At 38.6% G+C, this 22,183-nt stretch overlaps 1 protein-coding gene across 5 annotated transcripts in view; it reads left to right on the top strand.

Moving 5' to 3' along the window:
• Nucleotides 1-22,183, top strand: part of hspa12a (heat shock protein family A (Hsp70) member 12A) — a 63,229-nt gene that overhangs the window by 15,585 nt on the left and 25,461 nt on the right. For 3 of the 5 annotated variants that reach the window (XM_086179988.1, XM_086179986.1, XM_086179984.1), the window contains exons 2-6: nt 16,082-16,158; nt 17,538-17,665; nt 20,195-20,381; nt 20,761-20,865; nt 21,515-21,631. In XM_086179988.1, coding sequence (XP_086036114.1) covers nt 16,082-16,158; nt 17,538-17,665; nt 20,195-20,381; nt 20,761-20,865; nt 21,515-21,631 — 614 coding nt within the window. The remainder of the gene's footprint in view (nt 1-16,081; nt 16,159-17,537; nt 17,666-20,194; nt 20,382-20,760; nt 20,866-21,514; nt 21,632-22,183) is intronic. The other 2 variants (XM_086179987.1, XM_086179985.1) reach the window with 1 other exon arrangement.

Raw genomic sequence — 22,183 nt, 5'->3', positions numbered from 1 at the left:
TACATTGATTATATTGGCTCATGTGCAGGTGACAAAACACTACTGGGTGGGTATTGGACCTCACATGTCGTTTTCACAAGTGTTATCACTCGTTTATGAAAATGCTGAAAGAGAGTGGAGGCAGAGAGGAGAGGATGGAGCAGCTGAGAAGTAATCACTGTTTGCAAGAAAACTGAATTTTCTTTTTTTCAGTTAACCCTGCAAACATGATTTATGGGTTTGGAACAGATTGTTGGTGAAAACACTCGGAACGGTTTAAATTAAGGTTATCAAACAGACATTGAACCATTCCCCTGTCAGTGGCCTCATGCTTGCATGGATTTGCTGTGGGTACTCCAGCTTCCTCCCACAGATGAAAACATGTAAATTAGGTTAATTGAAGACTAGTACTGCATAATTAATCTAGTCTCAGTTGCAATCACAATGTCAGCCCATGAAAGTATGTAATGAAAAAAAGCGATGATTATTTTGGACAGTACTCACAAACGTTGCAGAATTGGCTTTATTTTTGTTATGCTATTATTAATTTATTTAGTAAAATGTCATTTTGAAAAGTGTATTACACAAACAATTTTGTATTTTTTTTAAATGTCAGTTTTGTAAATTTGAGGCGAATGACTGACATTACTGTGTACAGTTATGAATGCCATCTTTGTGATTGGCTACCTTCTGAGATGGGCCCCTCCTAGATTGACCATGTTTTTCAAAAAAGGTTGTGATAATTACTGGAGGATATGTGTGATAAACAGTGTAGTGTAGTAACAGTGTAAAGTCTTATGATTTTTTTTGCTTCATAATAGATTCATTGCTTGGTTTAAGCCAATTTACAGTATTGTTGAACTTATTGTAGTGCCTAGTCTCAAAATGGGATATGGGTCAGAGAGAAAGTTAAGCTGCACATTGCTTTTTCTCCAAAAGCCTATGACAGAGTCCCAAGAGAGAAACAGTTTGAAATCTTAAAAAGCTTGGGTTGTTGAGTCTCGATGATCTTGGCTTTGATGTTAATGTAAAGCATGTCAACAAGTATTCTGGGCTCTACCCCTGTAAAACAGTCCTTAAGAGTGAGGCAAAATTCCTCCACATCCTGCTTCCACTTTGTGATGTTTGTTTACATGTTTATCAGAAAGAATAAACAACAATGTGGAGATCATCAAATGGCTCCATGTTCTAGTGACACTGTTTTCATGGCAACACTGAGATTAAGGCAGACTGAGAAACTGAAATATTATATTATAATATTATTATGAAAGAATACTGAGATGAATATGTGATGCTTAAACATGATGCTTAAAATGATAAAACAATTTTGGGGGGTATTTGGGGTTCTGAGGAAGAAAAGCAAAGCAACCTACTCATTCTCATTCATTTACAGTAAGGCATTGTCAAAGTGACACATCTTGACAACATCTTGAAACCATCTTCACTGTGAATGGAAATGCCAAAGATTTACTTTCCCTTCATGTAAAAGAGAAGACAAAGCACTTAAACAAACTGATTATTTTCTTATCTACTAACTGCCATACCCCATTTTGTGAATGTGAAGTTGGTCAAAGTTGCTTTGTTATCAGCTACTTTGTGGGTTTACCCTTAATTTTTAGATATTTAGACTCTACATGACTGGAGAAAAATCCACCACACCTAACTACAGGCAGGACTATCTTCAGAGAAAGCCGTAATGAAAGAGATAAGATAATGTAGCTCCAAGTTATGCTTGATGAGCCCTTGTGGTATGTCTTTGAACTAACAGGGAAGGAGAACTAAGTCTTGACCTTTATTCTGTCCGCTATAACGGAGAAACAAGACCATATTAAGAGTAACTGGATGCAGATGATTGATGAATTACTATTCAAAGTCTCAATAAGATATACCAAGTTATCAACCCAGGTTCGGTTTCAGTTGTCCTCTCACAAATTGAGGGTAGAAAGGGGAAGGTGGAGTTGTACACCAACTGAACAACATATGTGTTCATGTAAGACCAGCATACAAAAACGAATAATATATACTTGAGTGAACTCACACACAGGATATCAAGGAGAAATTGGTCGTGTTTCCACTGACATTACCCACCTTTGTTACAAACTTGCAATGATGGAGCACCAGCAAGGTCTTACAGAGTGAGTAATGTGATTTTACATAAGTTTATTGAAATACTTTACTGATGGGTTAATTGTGTAATTTCTGATATTTTTGTATATTGTTTGGTTGTATATTTATATGTTGATAGAAAATATCTATATTTTGATAATACATTTTTTTCTCTGTCATATCTGCCTTAACAGTGCATCATTCACTTACATGGGGGAAATCCGCTGGACTGAGAAATGAAGAATGGTTTCAGCAAATGATTCAGTTCAGTTTGTTCACCCAAAAGATTTGTTCTTTTTGAATGAATGAGTGAACGTGACAACACTACAGTATAACTGACTCTGAGGAGGACAGACAGGACCAATCCGAACCAATTTTATTAATTTACCATGAGCAGATGGAAAAGCACATAAAAGTGCATTTTCTTTTTTAGTTTTTCTAAAAACGTGGTTAAAATTTTCTAGAGAAACTCCAACCTGTGTAGTGGCTGCAGCTGTTATCAGTCTGTTTCCCTGCACTGTGTGTCTGGGCTGATGGCCAAGTGGCTGCAGTCGGCCAAGGGGAGACTGGGGGTGTAGTCTTTCTCTCTTTCCCTCTCTGCATGGCATGAATGAATGGGACCTCAGATGGGAAGGAGAAACAGCACATTCTCTGCCCAAACTCATTTTGCAGCAGCCCTTCTGAATGTCTCTTTGTCTCTTTGATGCTTCATTTTGTGTGTGTTTGTGCCTCAGTTTTCTGCAGTGAATTTAATGAGGCTCCTCTTCTGCTATTGTGGGCAATAGTCGGTGCCGTGCTTTGTATCTGTCTCTATGTTCCATCACAGTCTTAGCCACCACTATCCACTGAATCAAGCTGCTATTGTATATCAGGATCCTTTGTAAGTTTATTGACCAGCTTATGATAATGTTCCATTTTAAGTTTTTGAAAGACACACTGTTCAATGAACTAAAGCACAGGAGCAAAACTGGTCACCTTGAATTATTTTTTGAGTTGATTGCCAACTTTCGCAGTTTAAAGCCCACCACACCTTCCAAGATTCTTTGAATCATAGAATCAAAAACTGAATTGTGTTAAGAAGGAAGCAAGAATGCACAGTCTCAAGAACAATTGTTATTTAAGAGCAGTTGTACTTGAGTCAGGAGCTACTTACTAAATAAAAACATCTTTGCAAGAGCCACAGTTAAAAAAACTTCCATATTTTCCCTGAAAGCGGTATGCATTTGAGAATCACCATAATGGTAATGTTAATAACTTAAAAGGCCAAGGTACACTGCAGTAACTGTTATTTACTATTATCAGTGCAACTACAAATATAATTACTAACAGTGTCTTAGCAGTGTCTGTAACATTTTCTTGATGGGAGCACCTAAAAGGAGCAGCCAAACATCCACAAAAAAAAAAGATCTGCCAGTTTCTTGGGAGTTGGGAATTTCTTTGACAATAATTCTAGCTCCATGTTTCTGAGTGCAACAAATGAAAAGGAAATTATGGACATTGTCTAAACTGCAAGGGTAAGATTTCTACAGATTGTAATGTATTGACATGGTTTAATTAAAGATGTCATAGACACAATTGTAAAACAATTCACTTATATTTGCAACTTGCCTCTTAAAACTGGTGTTTTTTAATCAAAAATGAAAATTGCAAAAGTCATCCAATTATACAAAGCATCAGTCAAAAATGAAAACTGCGAAAGTCATCCAATTACACAAAGCAGGAGATTGTCATCAATTTACTAACTACAGGCTGATACAACTACTTTCTGAATTTTCTAAAATATTATAGAAGCTATTTGTCAGTAGGGTGGATCATTTTATTGAGAAACACAACTTGCTTATAGAAGGTCAATATGGTTTCAGATCTAATAGATCTACATCCGTGGCATTAATGGAGTCTATAGAAGAAATCACAACTGCTCTTGATCACAAGAAACATACAATAGGAATGTTTATTGTTTTAAAAAAGCCTTTGAAACCATCAATCATCATATATTACTACAAAAACTGGAAAATTATGGCATCAGAGGGACTGTTGAAATGGACTGAGCTTTTTAAGAGGTAGGAAGCAGTCTGTACCGAAGGATGAATTCAAGTCAATAAAATTACTGGTAAGCATTGTCTGTGGGGTCCCACAGGGGTCAGTGTTTGGTCCCAAACTGTTTGTTTGATATTGAAACGATCCATGCAAGGTGTCAAAATTATTAAAATATGTGTCATTTGTGGATGACACAAATGTTCTTTGTTGTGGGGAAAACTTGCTGCAGCTTCGAAAGGGAATCACAACTGAAATGGGTAATTTAAAATATGGTTGATTTAAATAAATTATCATTAACTTTGAACAAACGAGTGTATGAAAATAAATTTCTGGGTGTGACTTTAGACTATAAGATCTGCTGGAAACCCCATATAAAATATGTAACTGCAAAAGCAGCATGGAGCTTTGGAGCGCCAGGAAGCGTCAGGAACATTTTGAATTACAATACATTGCATACGCTTTATTACTCACTTGCGTCTCCTTATTTGAATTATTGTGTTGAAGTATGGGGCAATACCTACAAAACCAACCTACAACCATTATGTACACTTAAAAAAAAAAGCTATGAGGATAATAAACAACACAGGATACTTGTAACATACCAACAAATTATTTTTAATGTCACATATATTCAAGTTTAGAGATTGGTGGGATTCAAAACCGCATAAATAATATATAAAACAAGAAATAATTTACTCCCAGGTAACATACAAAAAGAATTTACAGACTGAGAGGGGGTTATAACTTTAGGGGAGCACTGAATATGAAACTACAGTTTGCTAGAACAAATATTAAAAGTAAGTGTGTTTCAAATTGAGAGGTGGTTAGTGGAATAGTTGGGAAGTAAACATCAAAAAAAGTAAAAAATATCAAGCAGGAGAGGAGGTGTGTAGTCACAATAGTTAATGATGGTGAAAGCCTTTTTTTGCATGTTTGTTTTTGTTTTCTTGAATGGAAATTTACCTACTTTTGTACTGTATTTGTTCATTGATCTTAAGTTAAAGTAATATGAAATTGGGGGTAGGACAAGATAACCTCAGCTTCTTCCTACTCCATTTGTACTTAAATTGTTATTAATGTAATGGTTGTATATTTTATATGAAATTAAAATGTCTCTCATTTCTGTAAATTCTGCGTTTTTGCTTTTTTATTTTTTCTCTTTCTTTTCCTTTAAAATTTTATTAATTCTCTTGAAGTTTCTAAATTAAGATTGCAATCAATTAATCAAATTGGAGAAAAAAAATGGAGCAGAAATGGTAAAATTAAGAAGCTCAAACACTTAAAGTTTTTCTGCCAAGGAAAAATGCAATAAAAAATGATTAGAACTATTATTGGTAACAGACCCGAATTGTTTGATTTTTGTTGCAAAAGAGCAGATGTTGGATGCCAATCCATCTCTGTCACCATAGCAACTGACAAAGCTGCTGCAGCTTCTCGCTACAGGGGCCCTGTGCCCACTTGTTGGTAACATTTTTCCTGATTTGATGTCAGTACAAGTTGACAGCACTGCGAAGTGTGTTACTACTTTGCTTTAACATACGTCTCTATCTCCGTTTTCTATGACCTCTTGTGATTTGATCGGGAGTGTCAGATCTCAACACCAACTATGCATAGGGCCAGTGAATCATTGCTGTATGTTGAGGAAATTAGAAATATTGCATTTGGTTGTTTGCTTGGGCAAATTGCAATTGGAGCCAAGTTGTCCAGATTTAACTTATGCCCCCCCAAATTATCCACTAACTTTTTGGATTTACAAATCAATTAATGTATCAGGGAGGGGCGGCACTGTGGTGCAGTGGCAAGCACTGTCGTCTCACAGCAAGAAGGTTCTGGGTTCTTTCTTTTCAGGATCTTTCTGTGTGGAGTCTGCATGTACTCCCTATGCCTGCGTGGGTTCACTCTGGGTACTCTGGCTCCCTCCAACAGTCCAAAGACATGCAAATGGTGACTAGGCTGATTGATACTCAAAATTGACTGTGGGTATGACTGTGAGTGTGAATGGTTGTCTGTTTATATATGTTGGCCCTGCGATGGACTGGAGACCTGTCCAGGGTGTACCCCGCCTCTCGCCCGATAGCCGCTGGGATGGGCTCCAGCCTCCTCGCAACCCTCAACAGGATAAGTGGAAGAAAATGGATAATGTATCAGGGAGTCCACATTAAAAGCTTATTCAACAGCAAGAATCCTCGATGAGTCTATCTGATCTCTGATCTGCATTTGCTCCTGAAAACACATGTAAGAATTGATGTGGAATATGACATACAGTAATACCACAGGGCTGTTTACTGTTGGCACAGAGTATGTACTGTACTGCTCGTACAGGATATCGGTAAGATGGCTGTCTTTTGGTTAAGCCCAGGTCGCATACCTGTGCTCTAATCAATGAAAGAGGGCAAAAATGGCTCCAAATATTTCATATTTTGGGGGATTCTCAATTGAACCTCAATACCTAGAACTGCCACTGAACATTGTATCAGCTAAGATGCATGTTGATGCCGGGTCTGAACTAGGAGGCGACTCACATTTGGAGAGTACATGGAATGTGAGACCAAAAGGAAGTAACTACTCCTACTAAGAAGAGAGAAAATAAGAAGGGACTTAACATCCTTTTCAGCTGCAGTCAGTCCCAGTGTCAATACAAGTTTAACAGGCTTGTCAAGGGAACCAAAAATTTCCTGTTATGTGTTACACGTTTCTCCACCATGTGCTGCAACCCTTCAAGACCTTGCAATCTGACATCTATGTTACTTTTACTGTTATATATAAAAGTAATTATATAGTGGTTGGGATGTCACAGAAAATACATTATTAGTATTAACAGTATTCATTAACAGTCATTGTTCCTATAATAGTGAAACTAGTGCCATCGATAGAAACAGTTGTTTTTCCTTGCAAATTAAGCAAAATAAACTGCTGCAGTTTCTCTGCTAGTGTCAGCAATGTAGTTATTTTAATGTGTTCTGATGAATAAAAGAACACAGGATCTATTATATAAACATTAAATAATCACAGCAAAAATCAAAATAGGATAAAATGACAACCGAAGTGTGAGCACATGAGTGGCCTGTATGTTTTGGGGATTTTTGGATCACATGCAACATTACAAATACACAAGAAACAAGCTAAACAAATAGTATACAAGTAGCATGGAGGCATTGTTGGCATGATGCTTCAGTGGCTACTGTTTTATATCTTTTGTGTCAGTCTGTTTTTCAGACTCAGCATCAACTGAAGGATGGGCTTGAACACAGACAGCTTAGATTTGTGGCCAAGATGACAAAAATGGCAGAAGTTATGCACATCATAGTATCATGCTGCAAACAGATGGCAAATTATTACATTCACTCAATTTTTTTTTGCCCAGAAATAGCATTTGATGTGTCCTATTATCGGTTCCGGGTTCGAGTCCTGGCTCTGGCACTGGATCTTTCTGTGTGGAGTTTGCATGTTCTGCCTGCATGTGTTCTCTCCTAGTAGTCTGGCTTCCTCCCACAGTCCAAAGACATGCAAATGGGGACTAGGCTAATTGGATACTTTAAATTGTCCGTAGGTATGACTGTGAGTGTGAATGGTTGTCTGTCTATATATGCGATAGACTGCCGACCTGTCCAGGGTGTACCCGCCTCTCACCCGAAAGCCGCTGGGATAGGCTCCATGCCCCCCACGACCCTTAACAGGATCAGCGGAAGAAAATGGATGGGTGGATGGTGTCTTTTTATTTTTGTACTCAAGCTGTTGCGTCATTGCAGAGAAAACCAGGTGCACAATATTACAATGTCCTAGGAATGCAGTGATTGCTTTCATTGGTCTTTAGTGTTGTATGAACAGTGTCACCATGCAGAGGATAATATTTACACTCCCAACCATAAGCCATGGATGAACAGTGCAGTGAGTGGTCTACTGAAGTACCGGGATGCTGCTTTCCTCTCAGGGAACACAGAGGCCTACAGAACAGCAAGGTCCAGACTCAGGAGAGGCATCAGGGAATCTAAGTACAGCTACAACAAGCACATCGAGGAGAATTTTAACTGCTCAGACTAACAACAAATATGTCAGGGCATCAAAACCATCACTGGCTAGAACAGCAGCTGGTGCACACATGCGCAAATCCCATCCTTCGCTGACGACCTGAACCACTTCATCGAAAGGTTCAACTGCACTGACAGCAGTGACAACATGTGGGCACAGCAGAGACCCTCAACATCCATGCTGACTCTGAGACCCCACGAAGTGAGATGGACTCTACAGCACATCAACCCCAACAAGGCCACTGAACCCAATGGACTACCAGGACAGGTTCTGAAGCACTGTGCAGGGGAGTGACAGCAGTACTCACAGACCTGTTTAACATCTCCCTGCTGCAGGCCTCTGTACCCATATGCCTCAAGTCAGCTACAATCATCCCTGTGCAAAAAACAAAACAAAAACAGACGTCAAGTCCCTCAGTTACTATTGACCAGTAGCTCTGACACCAGTGGTGATGAAGTGCTGTGAGTGGATGGTGCTGGGAATCTTAAAGAGCTGCATCCACCCCTCCTCAGACAACCACCAATTTGCCTATCGAGCAAACAGGTCAACTGAGGATGCAGTGTCACTAACCCTCCACACTGCCTGTACACACCGCGACCAGCATGACAGTTATGTGTGGATGCTATTCACAGACTATAGCTCAGCCTTTAACCTTATTACCATTAAACTGGCCATCAAGCTGGACCACCTGGGCATCAACCCACAACTGAGCAGCTGGGTCCTGGACTTCCTCACTGGCTGACCACAGACAGTGTGCATGGGGAGACAGGTATCCTCTAGCGTCACCCTGAACATGGTGCACCACAGGGCTGTTTGTTGAGCCCATTCCTCTTCTCCCCTTCCTTATTCTACACCCTCGACTGCAAACCTACCCACCAGGCCAACACCATATCAAAGCCTGCAGAAGACACTGTCATGGTAGGCAGGATCATGGCAAATGACAAAGCTGCCTATGGGGCTGAGGTAGGAAACAACCTGATCCTCAATGCAGCAAAGACATAAGAGCTGATCCTAGACTACAGGAGGTGACAGAAGCCCCATCATCCCATCATCATCGACGGTGGAGGTTGTGCAGTGCATCAAGTACCCTGGTGTCAACATCAGCCAGGACCTGACCTGGACTATCAACATCACAGTGACGGTCAAGAAAGGACTTCAAAGCCTTCACTTCCTAAGGTGCTTGAAGAGGGCTAAGGGCATCATCAGTGACAGCGCACACCTTGCACACTGCCTCTTCACCCTCCTGCCCTAAGGCAGATGATACTGATCACTAAGGGCATGCACAAAACTGAAAAACAGCTTCTACCACAGAGCTGTGTCACTCCTGAACTCTTTCCCCCCTCCTATACCGATACCCCCTTGATCTCTACCTTCACCTAGAACTCTATCTACACTATGCCCCCCCCCCCCCCCCCACACACACACACACACACACACATAAACACAGAGTTTTTGCACACGCTTTTATATTGCTGGACTTTTAACTGTCGTTGGACTCTTTAACTGTTGCTGGACTTTTTAACTGTTGTTGGACTTTTTAACTATTGTACTCTTTGCACTCTTGATATGTTTACACTCTTAAGTTATATTTATTTTATATTCTATTTTTAATCCTCAGCAGCTAGAGGATTGCGCTTACAAAATTTCATTGTGTTATGCAATGACAATAAAGTTTTATTCTTCTGATTACCTGCAAGGCTGAGGAGGTTGTCACCAGTCAGTTGCATTAGTACCTGATGTCAGGGTGTTCTCTCCCATTCAGGCGTCCACCTCATCAGCTTGTTGAGGGGTTCAGTAGTTTTTTATTTATTGGCTGTTTTTCCTTTACCATGCCACAGCCGTTGACTGTTATCTGATATGATTAACTCGTAAAAATTCTAAACACTTAATGGTTGGCTGATTAACATGGGCATCCCTATTCTTTTCTGACCAAGTTTTATCATAAAATTGAAATATTGCTTAAAATCATTATATTTTACATGTTTGTTTTGTTACAAATACAGCAGAGAACTATCTGACATGATTGCCAAATGTCAAAAAATGAGCAAAAAAGCTGTACACAGTTAAAAATGCTTGGTTAATCAGTTGTAAAACATTTAGATTTTGCAAAAAGGAGCAGGTGAACAAGTTTAGTTTGCGACAAAAAGAGTCTCTCCCTGCAACCATGAGGTGGCACGAGAGAGCAGGCGGTGAAGAATATAATTGTAGTTTTGGTGTCTTTCAGATAATGTTTGTTATATATGACATACATTCTGCAGTCCCAGAATTAGCATCAGCATGCTATTTGAGAATGTGATATGTGAGGTAAATATGTGTGCCTTGAGTGGTCAGTGCTTACCACTGCACCACCGTGCAGCTATAAATTGACATATGACATGCAAATTTCAAGTCAAAATGGCAGGCTTCCTGTTGATTTGTGTGCAGAAGTGTACATTTTTGCAGATCTTGGCTTGCATTTCACTTTTCGTGAATATAGATAAAACTTGGTATTTTGTATAGCACTGTGGCCTCACAGCAAGAAGGTTCCGGGTTCGAGTCCCGTTCGGGCGTGGGATCTTTCTGTGTGGAGTTTGCATGTTCTCCCCGTGCCTGCGTGTGTTCTCTCCAGGTACTCCAGCTTCCTCCCACTGTCCAAAGACATGCAATTTGGGGACTAGGCTGATTGGATTCTCTAAATTGACCGTAGGTATGAATGTGAGTGTAAATGGTTGTTCGTCTCTGTATGTTGGCCCTGCGATGGACTGGCGACCTGTTCAGGGTGTACCCCGCCACTCGCCCGTTGATGCTGGGATAGGCTCCAGCCCCCCCGCGACCCTTAATGTGTGTAGGAATAAGCGGAAGACAATGGATGGATGGATGGATGGATGGATGGAAAATTCAAGAGGGCTTTTGCTCTGTAATTGCACAGGCCCTCACAAATGAGTAGCCCAATTAATAGGACATGCTCAAAGCCAAGCCAAGACCAGAATTCCAATAAAATTGCTTTTTTAATCCACAATGGGGGATGGAATCTGTCACTCTGTGATGGAGGTCTCTTCTGGCTTCATCTTGTTCATTTTAGTAGGAGATTGAGCTGTTTTGCCCGTTAGATGTGACATTGTTATGTTCAATGACAAACAATTTTGCAGCCCAGCTACGAATAACAAGATGAGAGAAAAGCATAGCCAAAAACTCTGAGGAGCAGTTTGTCATTAAATAGTCATTGATACACCATAAAGGCCAGTCTGCCATGTGGGAAGAGGCTTAAGTGATCCCTTTCAGGCATAACCACTTGCACTGTAATCATCAATAAGTTATCTTTTTTACCACCCGCTGGTAGAAAATAATTTGTAACATTTAATAACTGACAAATGACCTAAACTTTGCAAACACATGGCACTGCCATCTTCTTACCTACAACATTATTGCTAACTCCATATTCTCTCTCTCTCTCTCTCTCTCTCTCTCTCTCTCTCTCTCTCTCTATCTCTATGTCTCAAGTTGTTCCATGAAGTTATTCACTAGTTTAACTGTGTTGGTCTGACTGGAAGTCAATCAGGACCCAAGCATAATCTGTACTTGCTTTAGCTCAGGCTGTAATTTAGAATACACCAAATTTTAGAGATGCACTGATTGCATTTTTCTTTGCCGATACCAATTTCTGATTTTTGCTGTTACCAATTATCTGTCTTACAGCTATACTTGACATAATATAGACACATTAATATCAACTTTTCTCATATGGAAATTAAATTCTCATAATTAAAGAAGTGTTAATCTTAGAGTTAAACCTTAATGCACTGGGTTACACAATCGTTTTTTTTCTAAACAACTATAAATATATGTTCTCCTACTTGAAAGAGGTACAAATAAAATTCTTCTGAAAATTAGTTGTTGTGTCTGACATATCTTTTACTTATCAAACTAAAGCACTTGAATGCAGCAGCAAATAAAGGACAGGAGCGGAAGCAGGCTTCAGCTTGGCTTTGAGCTTTGCCTATTGGCCTTAGCCGCTTTCCCTTTGTTGTTTAGTGTCTGATTAGTATGGAAGAGTATTAGGGCCACCCATGAGGAGAAAAAAATGAGAGGAAGTCGATTTTTTTCATCATGCACATCAAGAAAAAAGTTGAAATGTAAAGTAGAAGTACAATGTCAAGAAACAGTTGAAATATAATGTTGATAGTAAAGTCAGCCTTGAGACTATAACAACCAGCACATGTGACTGCTTCTAAAAGTGCCGTGCAGGCAATTAGATGAACTGGTGAAACTTTCTTCATATTTGGCTTTAATAACAAAGAAATACTTTCTGTTTTAGCTAACAAACACACTGTAGTTAGCAGTATTAGGACTTTAATGAGACTGTGCCAAAAACTGTGACTGTTCTGAAGGATAAACCATACATACTTGAAAAAGAATTATTATTAGACATTCATTTAAGACATTGTATGTTGAATTCTTTTCTTGAAAATGTATATCGACTTTATTGCTGACATTGTATTTTTACTTTACTCTCGACAGTGGATGTCATTTTTTTCCCTTGACATTTCAACTTTTTTCTCAAAGTACATGATGAAACAATCTACCTTCTCTATTTTTTTTCCTATGGATGACCCTAATACTCTTCTGTAAATTAAGTTTGTTTTATGGGACGTTTATGTTGTGGCTCCCCTTACATGTTTTTCAAATTGCAAGCTTGATCCCAAATTACCACCAGGCATGGTTGCACTACATTCCGGCTGTGACGCCAATCAGGTCAGTCCTTTACACAGCTGCAATTTCCAGCTGGCTTTCCAACTTTGCTAATACTCAGATTCTTCTGATTTGGTAATTGTCACTTAATTTATTTGTTTTTATCATGTGTATGCAGGGTGGCACGGTGGTGCAGTGGTTAGAACTGTCGCCTCGCAGCAAGAAGTTTCCGGGTGTGAGCCCTGGCTGGGGCATGGCATCTTTCTGTGTGGAGTTTGCATGTTCTCCTTGTGCCTGCATGGGTTCTCACTGGGTTCTCCGGCTTCCTCCCACAGTCCAAAGACATGCAAGTGGAGACGAGGCTAATTGGTTTCTCTAAATTGACCTTAGGCGGGGCTGTGAGGGTGAATGGTTGTCTGTCTATATGTGTTGGCCCTGTGATGGACTGGCAACCCGTCGAGGGTGAACCCCGCCTCTTGCCCAAATTTTGCTGTGATAGGCTCCAGCCTTCCCGCAACCCTTAACATGATAAGTGGTAGAAAATAGATGGTTGGATGGATGGATGTGCACGCAGAGTAATGTATATATCGTGTGTGATTGGGAGCCTGCATATGCTGTTGTATTTTGAAAATTGATCAGACATATTTTGCCATTTTTGTCAAGATGGTTTGTCAAGCCTGATCTGCTCTGTGTCAATTGGCATGCCATTTGTCAAAAATGGACTTGCAGCTATTCCCAGTGAAGCAACACACAGTGGCAAGTGACTGGTTAGGAAACAGAACGATGTGATGTTAACCAATCATCGGTCAAGCTGGGCACACTGAAAACCATCCAGTTCGATTCCCTGTCCAAATCGATGGATCTCTACCAAATGTGTAAAATGTACCCCATGTTTGTTTTTTTTTCATATCCTATGTCTTGCAAATGTATATACACATTGTTTTTACAACCTTTAAGTGAGTACAAAACTAATAACTGTCCTTTATTGAATCATGATTTGATTTTTTTATGGCCTTTGTTGGGAATAAAAGCTAAAGGTTGTAAAGGTGGTTTTGAGAGTGGGCTGCTGAGAAATATGCTGGCTGGTGGCTAGATGGAATCTAGCCACAGGTGGTCTGTAATTCGGCACCCTAATTGCCTGGCAAAGTGTATTATGGGTCTTCAGACCACTCATCCACTCCGTAGGGGTGGACAAGAGAAAAGGGTGAGTGAAGTGGAAAAAATAGGAAGGATAACGTGATGTCCTGCCGTGAGACAATTCAACCAGATGCTTACAATACGTCAAGGGAGTATTATTATTGTGTGCTTTCAAAGAACACTTTCTGTGAAGGCTATTAAGCCAGACTAATGAAAGTGATGGTAGAAAGTATGGAGATGAACCTCAATTCAATTGAAATGTCATGTCATTTTTAAGACACTTGCAACAGACTTTTCTGCTGTTTGAATGGAGTATATGATGTCTGCCATTAGGAGAGAACCAGAAAAGGGGACACTATTTTAGTCCCTGGACATTTACAGATATTTTTTAAGAGTTCATGTTCAAGTTCAACAAAATAGAAGAACCCATAGAGCAATTTGGCAGTTAGTTTTGCATGTAAATTTGAGTAGGAGTCACAAACTAACCATAACCTCAAAATAGCCCCTGAGATTAGTTTCCTCTCCTCTGTTACCAGGACTGTTCAATGTATTTCTTCCCATAGGCATCTCCTGGCCTGGGCATTCAGAATTTAGCCCCATTTAAAATGTAATTAAGCCTGAATAATTCTCAGTTTAACCCTGTTTCTCCATCGTTGCCACTTAAAGGTAGAGTCGAGTAGATTCTCTCAAGAAAAAGACTGCATGTAACTAGACTTTGCCTATATTTACAATTGCAATCAATAATAAGATCATAGCCTGTCTATCTAAGACCATGATGGTCCCCTTAGTAAAATAGATGGTAAAATGTTAGCTATGTGTGGACAACCATCCATCACAATTATTTTTCCAATGGATACTTCAACAATTACCTTTCATCTGCAGCTTAAAAATGTTGCGTTTGTAAGTGTTACTTTCCATTCTTGCAACCGCAATTTTAAGCGCAAGATGAAGCAGCCTTAAGTCCATCATGGAAGAATGCAGACTCTAGCAGAGTATAACATTCTTCTTCAAACATGTAGCAGCAAAACTCAAACCTGCTGTTATTACTTGACAGGACAGATGATCACCATACTGTCCAGGGGAAATGAATTATTCATACAAATTGATAGTAATTATGGCCAATATTTCATGAAGTGGGTCGAGATAAACAACATGAATGCATAAGCATTTACTGCCATTTTCAAATTAGATGAGTATATCATTTAAAGTGTAACAGCAAAAATAAATTGAATAGCTAAAATGTCACACAAGCTATCCATTTTATCACAAATGAGAATTAGCTCTGCAGTTTAAACATATGAAATATCATTAAAATTAGATTTTATGTAGGGATATGTCACAATAACATGACAGAGATTTTATAAAAATCATACATATGCTGGAAAAATGTCAAGTCATGAAAAATGTGTATTTTTTTGTTAATAAAGTTAAATGTTTCATGTTTACTGTGCAAAATGATGTTACGTGCAGTTTGTTTTCACTTTTTCACAAGTTTCTCCAATCTAATTGAAAATCTGATTATAGAACCAGGTCAACGAGTGACAAATTTGGAAGTTGCTCCTGGCTCTGATATTTGTGGAAGAAAAAAATGTCATGGAAAAAGTCTGTGTGGAAGTTTTTGTTTTTTTACTTGGTGGGGCACAAAAAATCATGTTTATAATAGTTTCACATGCACACTCAAACACAAATTGTCATTGTTTCAGATTTCTTTGTGTCTGTTGTAAGGATGATGCTGGATAACAGAACTGTCCCATAATAATGCAACCAGTCTGGTTTTGTTTTATAAATCTGATGGGCTTGTTTGAGGGACAAAACCAAAAAATAATAAGAGACAATTTTCAGTGATGTAAAAATAAGTACATTGCACAGTATAAGTAAAAACTGAAATAATGGAATTAATAACTTATTAGGAAAAAAGAAGATTCTGTGAGTGTTATTGGGACCTGAATCTAGCAACTTCTATGCAGATTCCACCATGAAACGACAAAATTACCTTGCCATTATTACACTTAGTTTGTTTACACAAAGCCGAATAATACTTCTATGAACATTTATGCAGATGGCAAGAAATAAAATTTCCACAATATTATTGACTTAAACAGGCTATTTCTGTCTTATTCAATAGATGCAATGGCTAATCCTTCTCCGGCAAAGAGCATGGGAGACCCTGGAATCACCCCGCTTTCTCCCTCACACATTCAGGTAATTCTTTTTTTTTTGTGATTAATGATGAGCCATTACTGTGTGCAGTTTAATCTCATGACTTGTCTCATCAACCATCTGCACAATGGTCTTCTTTTTTTAAGATCTGGACATTATCACAAGAGCTGCTTTGCATTGCACCTGGAACTGTACTTCAGAAGGCAAATGTTTGAATCAATTAACCCTAAGAAGTGATGCTCAGATCTCCATAGGGGTGCTACTGTTGAATAAACATTGCACATAACTATGAGATAGGAAAGACTCACAGCATCACAAAAAAAAAAAAAACCCACAGAGGAAAGGACTTGATCTACAAAGAGACAAGGAAATGTCACAAAAATGGGTCCATTGTAGATAAGAGGTGATTTCTCAAGCTGTAAAAGGACAAAAATTCGTTCTTTATTTGATGGGGTACAAGATGATGAGTGACGTCCAACCACAGTGTTCTGTTAAATTGGAAAAAGAACTAGAAGGGTTTTTAGAGAGTGTTGAGCTCTGCCAAGGCCAGTGTGATTTTTTTTTTTTTTTGCAATGTAAAATGGATTGGTCCCAAAATGAAAATGGTTCAACATCCCCTGACCAAGTATGATGAAAATAAAAAACAGCAACAAACAAACTGACACACAGGTGAAAACATAACATGTGGAGCAGAGATTTAAAAAGCAACAACATATTATCAATATATTCACAACCAACCAAATACTTACTGAATACTGCATGTTTATCAACTGGCTCGAACACTTTTTTTTCTCTTTTTTTTTTTTTTTACATTTTATCAAATATTTCACACAAAAGTTACACAAAATTCTGGTAAATGTATTCCCATTGAAGGGTAGTCTTATCCTGGTGTTTGAACATTCACTGAAAATGAATATTTACTAATAATCCATCTCAGCCTTGGAGAAAAACAACAATTACAAAAAAGCTATCAATTACATAAACCTGTATTATGGTTATAAATAGAAGTTGAATTGTGTTTATTTGTCTAAATGGCTTGGTCTCATGCTAAAACACTTCTTACTGTGTCTGGACACACACACACACACACACACACACAAGCGAGTGAAACTACCTTTCTCAGTAAAATTTTGAAAAAAACAGGCCTAAAAACATTACCAAATATGTGGATGTACAGACTTTTATTGATATTATCCTGGTATTGTGATGCATTGTTACTGTATATCATGATTAATACCTTTTTAGTGTTATGAAATTTTTTATGATGTTCATGTGGATCCAGCCTGGTACTTTTGATGGTCGTTTTTAATATGATTATACCCAACTCAGTTTTTTTGTATGTGTGGAACTCTTAGAAACAGTACCATCGTGTGTCATCACATGTCCTAATCTAATCCATTTTCTATATTATCTCTGTGCAGCAGAATGACACAGACCAGGTCCCATCAGGAATGGCCTTCATGGTGGTGGTGGCCATTGACTTTGGCACCACATCTAGCGGTTACGCTTACGCGTTTACCAAGGAGCCAGAGTGCATTCACACTATGAGGTAAGACAGCCATCAAAAAATCAAAAGTGTGGGGATGAGATGACTTTGCCAGAAGTGGTCTACCTGTTTTAAGAGACTGTTTTCTTATATATGCATGCAGAACAAATTACAGAATTAATTCGATTAAAAAAATACCTTTAAATTTGTCATTTGCAAATACGGAGTTCACAGATTGATCGACTTTTCTACTAACAAAAGCCTTAATCAACACACTTTGTCATTTATCAATACTTCACCTGTGATAATAGTAGTGTAACTCTTAACAGGATAGGGGGACAAGCAAGGGATGGATGGATTAATGGATGTATCGTAATGGAGTCAGGAGAAGTGTTGCCATAGAACAAGGAGGAAATGTGGCTAAAAGGAAACATTATGAGTGCAGTGATCGAGATAACTTTACTCGTGGAGAAAAACTTTCATTTTCTGAACTTTTGAATTGTTAACTCGCATTTTTGGATTAATTAACATAAAAAAAATTCAATATTTATCTCCATCTCAGATGTTTAGTCCAAATAGCCTCTATCATCTGTGATGTCTTGGATTCTGCTATTTTACCTAATACGACACCGCTATGATTAAATTAATTTTATCAATTAATTCCTTGAGGATTCTTAGTTTAGGACGATGTTTTAAAATTAACAATATTTTCAATTCAACTCAACAAAAAAATAATGAAAAATCTTCTCTGTATTTCTTTTGGGGTGAGACTGAAGATTTATAATATTAGGTATTCAGTAACCGGCCTGTTGAGGGTGTACCCCGCTTCTTGTCCAAAGGCAGCTGGGATAGGCTCCTTTAACGGGATAACTGGTAGAAAATGGATGGATGGATGGATGGTATTCATTCATGCCCTATTTGTACCTTTCCCATGCCCATAACACGTATGCATTGTGTGTGTGAATTATGACGAGACAACAGAGTAGTCCTTCCATAATTATCTGATTTGTCTTATTTGCCCTCAAATGTCTCTGGAAAGAACAAAAACAGAATGGCAACTTCTTGTCTACTCACAATGGGAACAGGATCACTCAGCTTTTTGAGCAAATTTACCCAGGCTTGAAAAATCAGCATCTAAAGTGGGAAAGGGGTACATGTCTTCAGATTCTTCTAAGTCAAACCAAGCAGTAGATTATTAATGTTATGTAAAAAAGCTGGATAAATGCTGTTCTGTTTTATTGTGCATAGAGTAAAGTGTTAACTTGCTTATACTGTATATATTGAATTTACTAAATTGGTCTCATATATTCAGGAAAGGTTAATCTACCAAATGAAACTCAAGGGCAAAAAGGCTCAGAATGTTTTTTATTTCTTTGTGTTTAACTTGTGTTATCCAGGAACTAAGCCTTTACATGAAAGTGAAACAGTAAATTACAGAATTAGAAAATATCAAAATATTCATCATATGCTTGTCTTCAACCTCGGAGATGAAAAGAGACAAAAGAATCAGTCAACCATATTTTTTCCTGCAACATCCAAAGATATCAACTCTCAAAAATCCAGGGTTTTTGCAACATATTCTCAGCAAAAACAGCAGAGCAAAATAATCTTTGCCTTTATTGCCCTCAGTGCTTAAAGGACAGATAGCGGGATCAAGTCCTGGAGGGGATAACAGTAACATAACAAACTTTTTGAAGGATTTATACATAAGAATAGTACTAGTCTCAATACTAAATCCACTTGTGGAGAATGCCAATTTCCAACCTGAAGCTCCTGTTGGAGCCTATCCCAGCATCTACGGGCGAGAGGCGGGGTACTCCCTGGACAGGTCGCCAGTCCATCGCAGGGCCAACATACAGAGACGAACAACCATTCACACTCACATTCATACCTACGGTCAATTTAGAGTATCCAATTAGCCTAGTCCCCATTTGCATGTCTTTGGACTGTGGGAGGAAGCCAGGGTACCCAGAGAGAACCCATGTAGGCACAGGGAGAACATGCAAACTCCACACGGAACCTTCTTACTGTGTGGCGACAGTGTAAATAACTGCACCACTGTGTTGCCCAGCTACAGTCACATTTACTTAAAAAAATATAATATCTCATTAAAATTTTTAAAGTCTTTCTTCTTCCAAGAATTAACATTCTAATGGAAATTAGTTTGTAACAGTTGACTGTGTCCAGGTCTCTATTCTTCCTCTTCAAATCAGGCAGTCTTTGTGAAATAGCCTCCATAATCCTACCATGCACTTTTTCTAAGGAAAGGACTCTAATAATAGCTGACCTCCATTCATCTGGAGAACCTATGACAGCTTTCTTAGCCTCAAAGCTGAGGCTGGTCTTCTCTCAGGGAATGTAATGGCTAATTAATTTATAAACTATCTTTGAATGTTGTAAAAAGCAAGCTAATATGGACTGAAATTCCTCTATCCCCGTCTTAGCTCTCTCTAACTGATTTATATTCAATTTATGGGAAGTTGCATAGGAGTGATGTTCAAACTGAAAGTTTTAAAATTATCTCTCAGCACTCAGAGCACTACAGATTAATGGTTAATTTTTAAACATGTATTGATCCCCTGTCTCCCCCAGACGTTGGGAAGGCGGAGACCCCGGTGTGTCCAACCAGAAGACTCCAACCACAATCTTGCTGACTCCAGACAGGAAGTTCCATAGTTTTGGCTATGCTGCACGTGATTTCTATCATGACCTTGACCCCAGCGAGTCCAAACAGTGGCTCTACCTGGAGAAATTCAAAATGAAGCTCCACACCACTGCAGTAAGGATGAATCCACACTCACAGCACTGATAATGCAGCACACTGCTTATATGATCAATTTCTTTACCTTTATGGGAAATATTTCTGCCAATGACTCTTGATATCAGCTTAAACCTTTGTTGGGGTTCTGAATCATGTTTGATTAAGTGTTTAGAGTTTATCCACTTTCAAATGATTCAGTAATGCATTTACAGTATTAATGCATAATTATCTTGAGATGATGATATGTTGACATGGCATAACAAATAATTCATGATGATATATTAATGTTTTATTTATAATTACCTAATGTTTAATAAATGACTTATAGATGACAGTTTACAGAATAATATATATATATACTCAACTCTGATTTCCGTATATTCCCCCCTGCAATTAGAATCTGTCCATTGACACAGACCTCCAGGCAGCCAATGGGAAGCGAGTGAAAGCTTTGGATATTTTTGCGTATGCACTGGCTTTCTTCAAGGAGCAAGCGCTGAAGGTAACATACCTGTCTCATATATCGACGGTTGTGCTACTCAAATTTGGAAACCTGTACATTTCCATATTCATTGCAATAATGATCTGAACTAAAAAAAAATAAAAAATTGAGTGACATCCCATCATTAGAAAGGTTATGGCCTGGAAGGTTCATTTGATTTTTTTTCCCACAAAACACAGGAGATTAGTATCTGTTTGTCAATACCAGTACTCTGGCCATTTCCGAAGAGCATATGGTCCAAGATGCTACACTCCAGTTCTGTTATGACAAAGCTGTTCACTTCTTTGTGGCGTGGTTACGGGTTGAGGTGTCCAACATGATGATACACCAGAAAAAAAAAGAAAGAAATACAATTCCTCGTGTACACCCAACAGTCAGTTGGCTTTTGTAGTGTGTGGAATTCCAATTTCTTTGTGTGTTTGTGAATGTGCAAATGTGTGTGGGGAATCGCGAGTGTTGACTGTGGGCTGAGGCAGCCTCTACTGTTGTTTGTGTAGTGTTTAGCAATTTTTTTGCCTGATATTATTTGGTTTGTCCAGAAAATAATGGTGTGTGCAGTGAGACAGGAGTATAAAACTGTGTATTGGGAAACTCTCAGTCCAACACTGACTTAATAATACATGGTGTTTTTGGCTTTTTATCTTGACAGGAGCTGAGTGATCAGACGGGTGGCGAGTTTGACAACAATGATGTGAGATGGGTCATCACTGTTCCTGCCATCTGGAAAATGCCTGCTAAACAGTTCATGAGGGAAGCCGCGTATAAGGTGAACTGACAACTCATCAGGTGTTTTACTACACACCTGTCTCAATGTGAGCAGCAACCAAATGACTCAAGTGGCTACAGTTTCCAAATTTCCCCCCTCTCCATCTCCCCTTGTGTTTTGACGTGGTATTACTTTTTTCATCACACATCACAAAGCCAACCAAATCCCTTTCCAGCTACTTAAAGAGTCAACTAACTAATAAATATGACCAGTGAAGTCTAGTCTATTTTATTAATATAGCCCCATATCACAGCAAAAATTATCTCATGACACTTTACAAATAGAGTATATCGAGAAGGTTTTTTTTCCTGTAAGGAAAAAGATATTACAATGATGTGTATTGTATAAAACACAGTGTTTAACAAACATTGGCAACCAAAAAGGTCAATTTACTTGAGTTTTTCCTCCAATTCATTCATTCTCCCGCTTTGCTGCCTTTGCCTACTCCATCAATGGGATAGTTTGTCTTGAGTGATAATTTTATTTGTGAAGGCAGTTGAATACAAGGCAAAGCTGTGGATGTGATGATTTTTTTTCAAGGCAACGGTGTGG

Source organism: Aulostomus chinensis, chromosome 16 (genome assembly GCF_037954235.1).
Source record: "Aulostomus chinensis isolate RoL2024-O1b breed Wild chromosome 16, RoL_Achi_v1.0, whole genome shotgun sequence".
Classification (NCBI taxonomy): domain Eukaryota; kingdom Metazoa; phylum Chordata; class Actinopteri; order Syngnathiformes; family Aulostomidae; genus Aulostomus; species Aulostomus chinensis.
The sequence above is the reverse complement of the archived record's forward strand: the minus strand, read 5'-3'. Positions and strand labels throughout refer to the sequence as shown.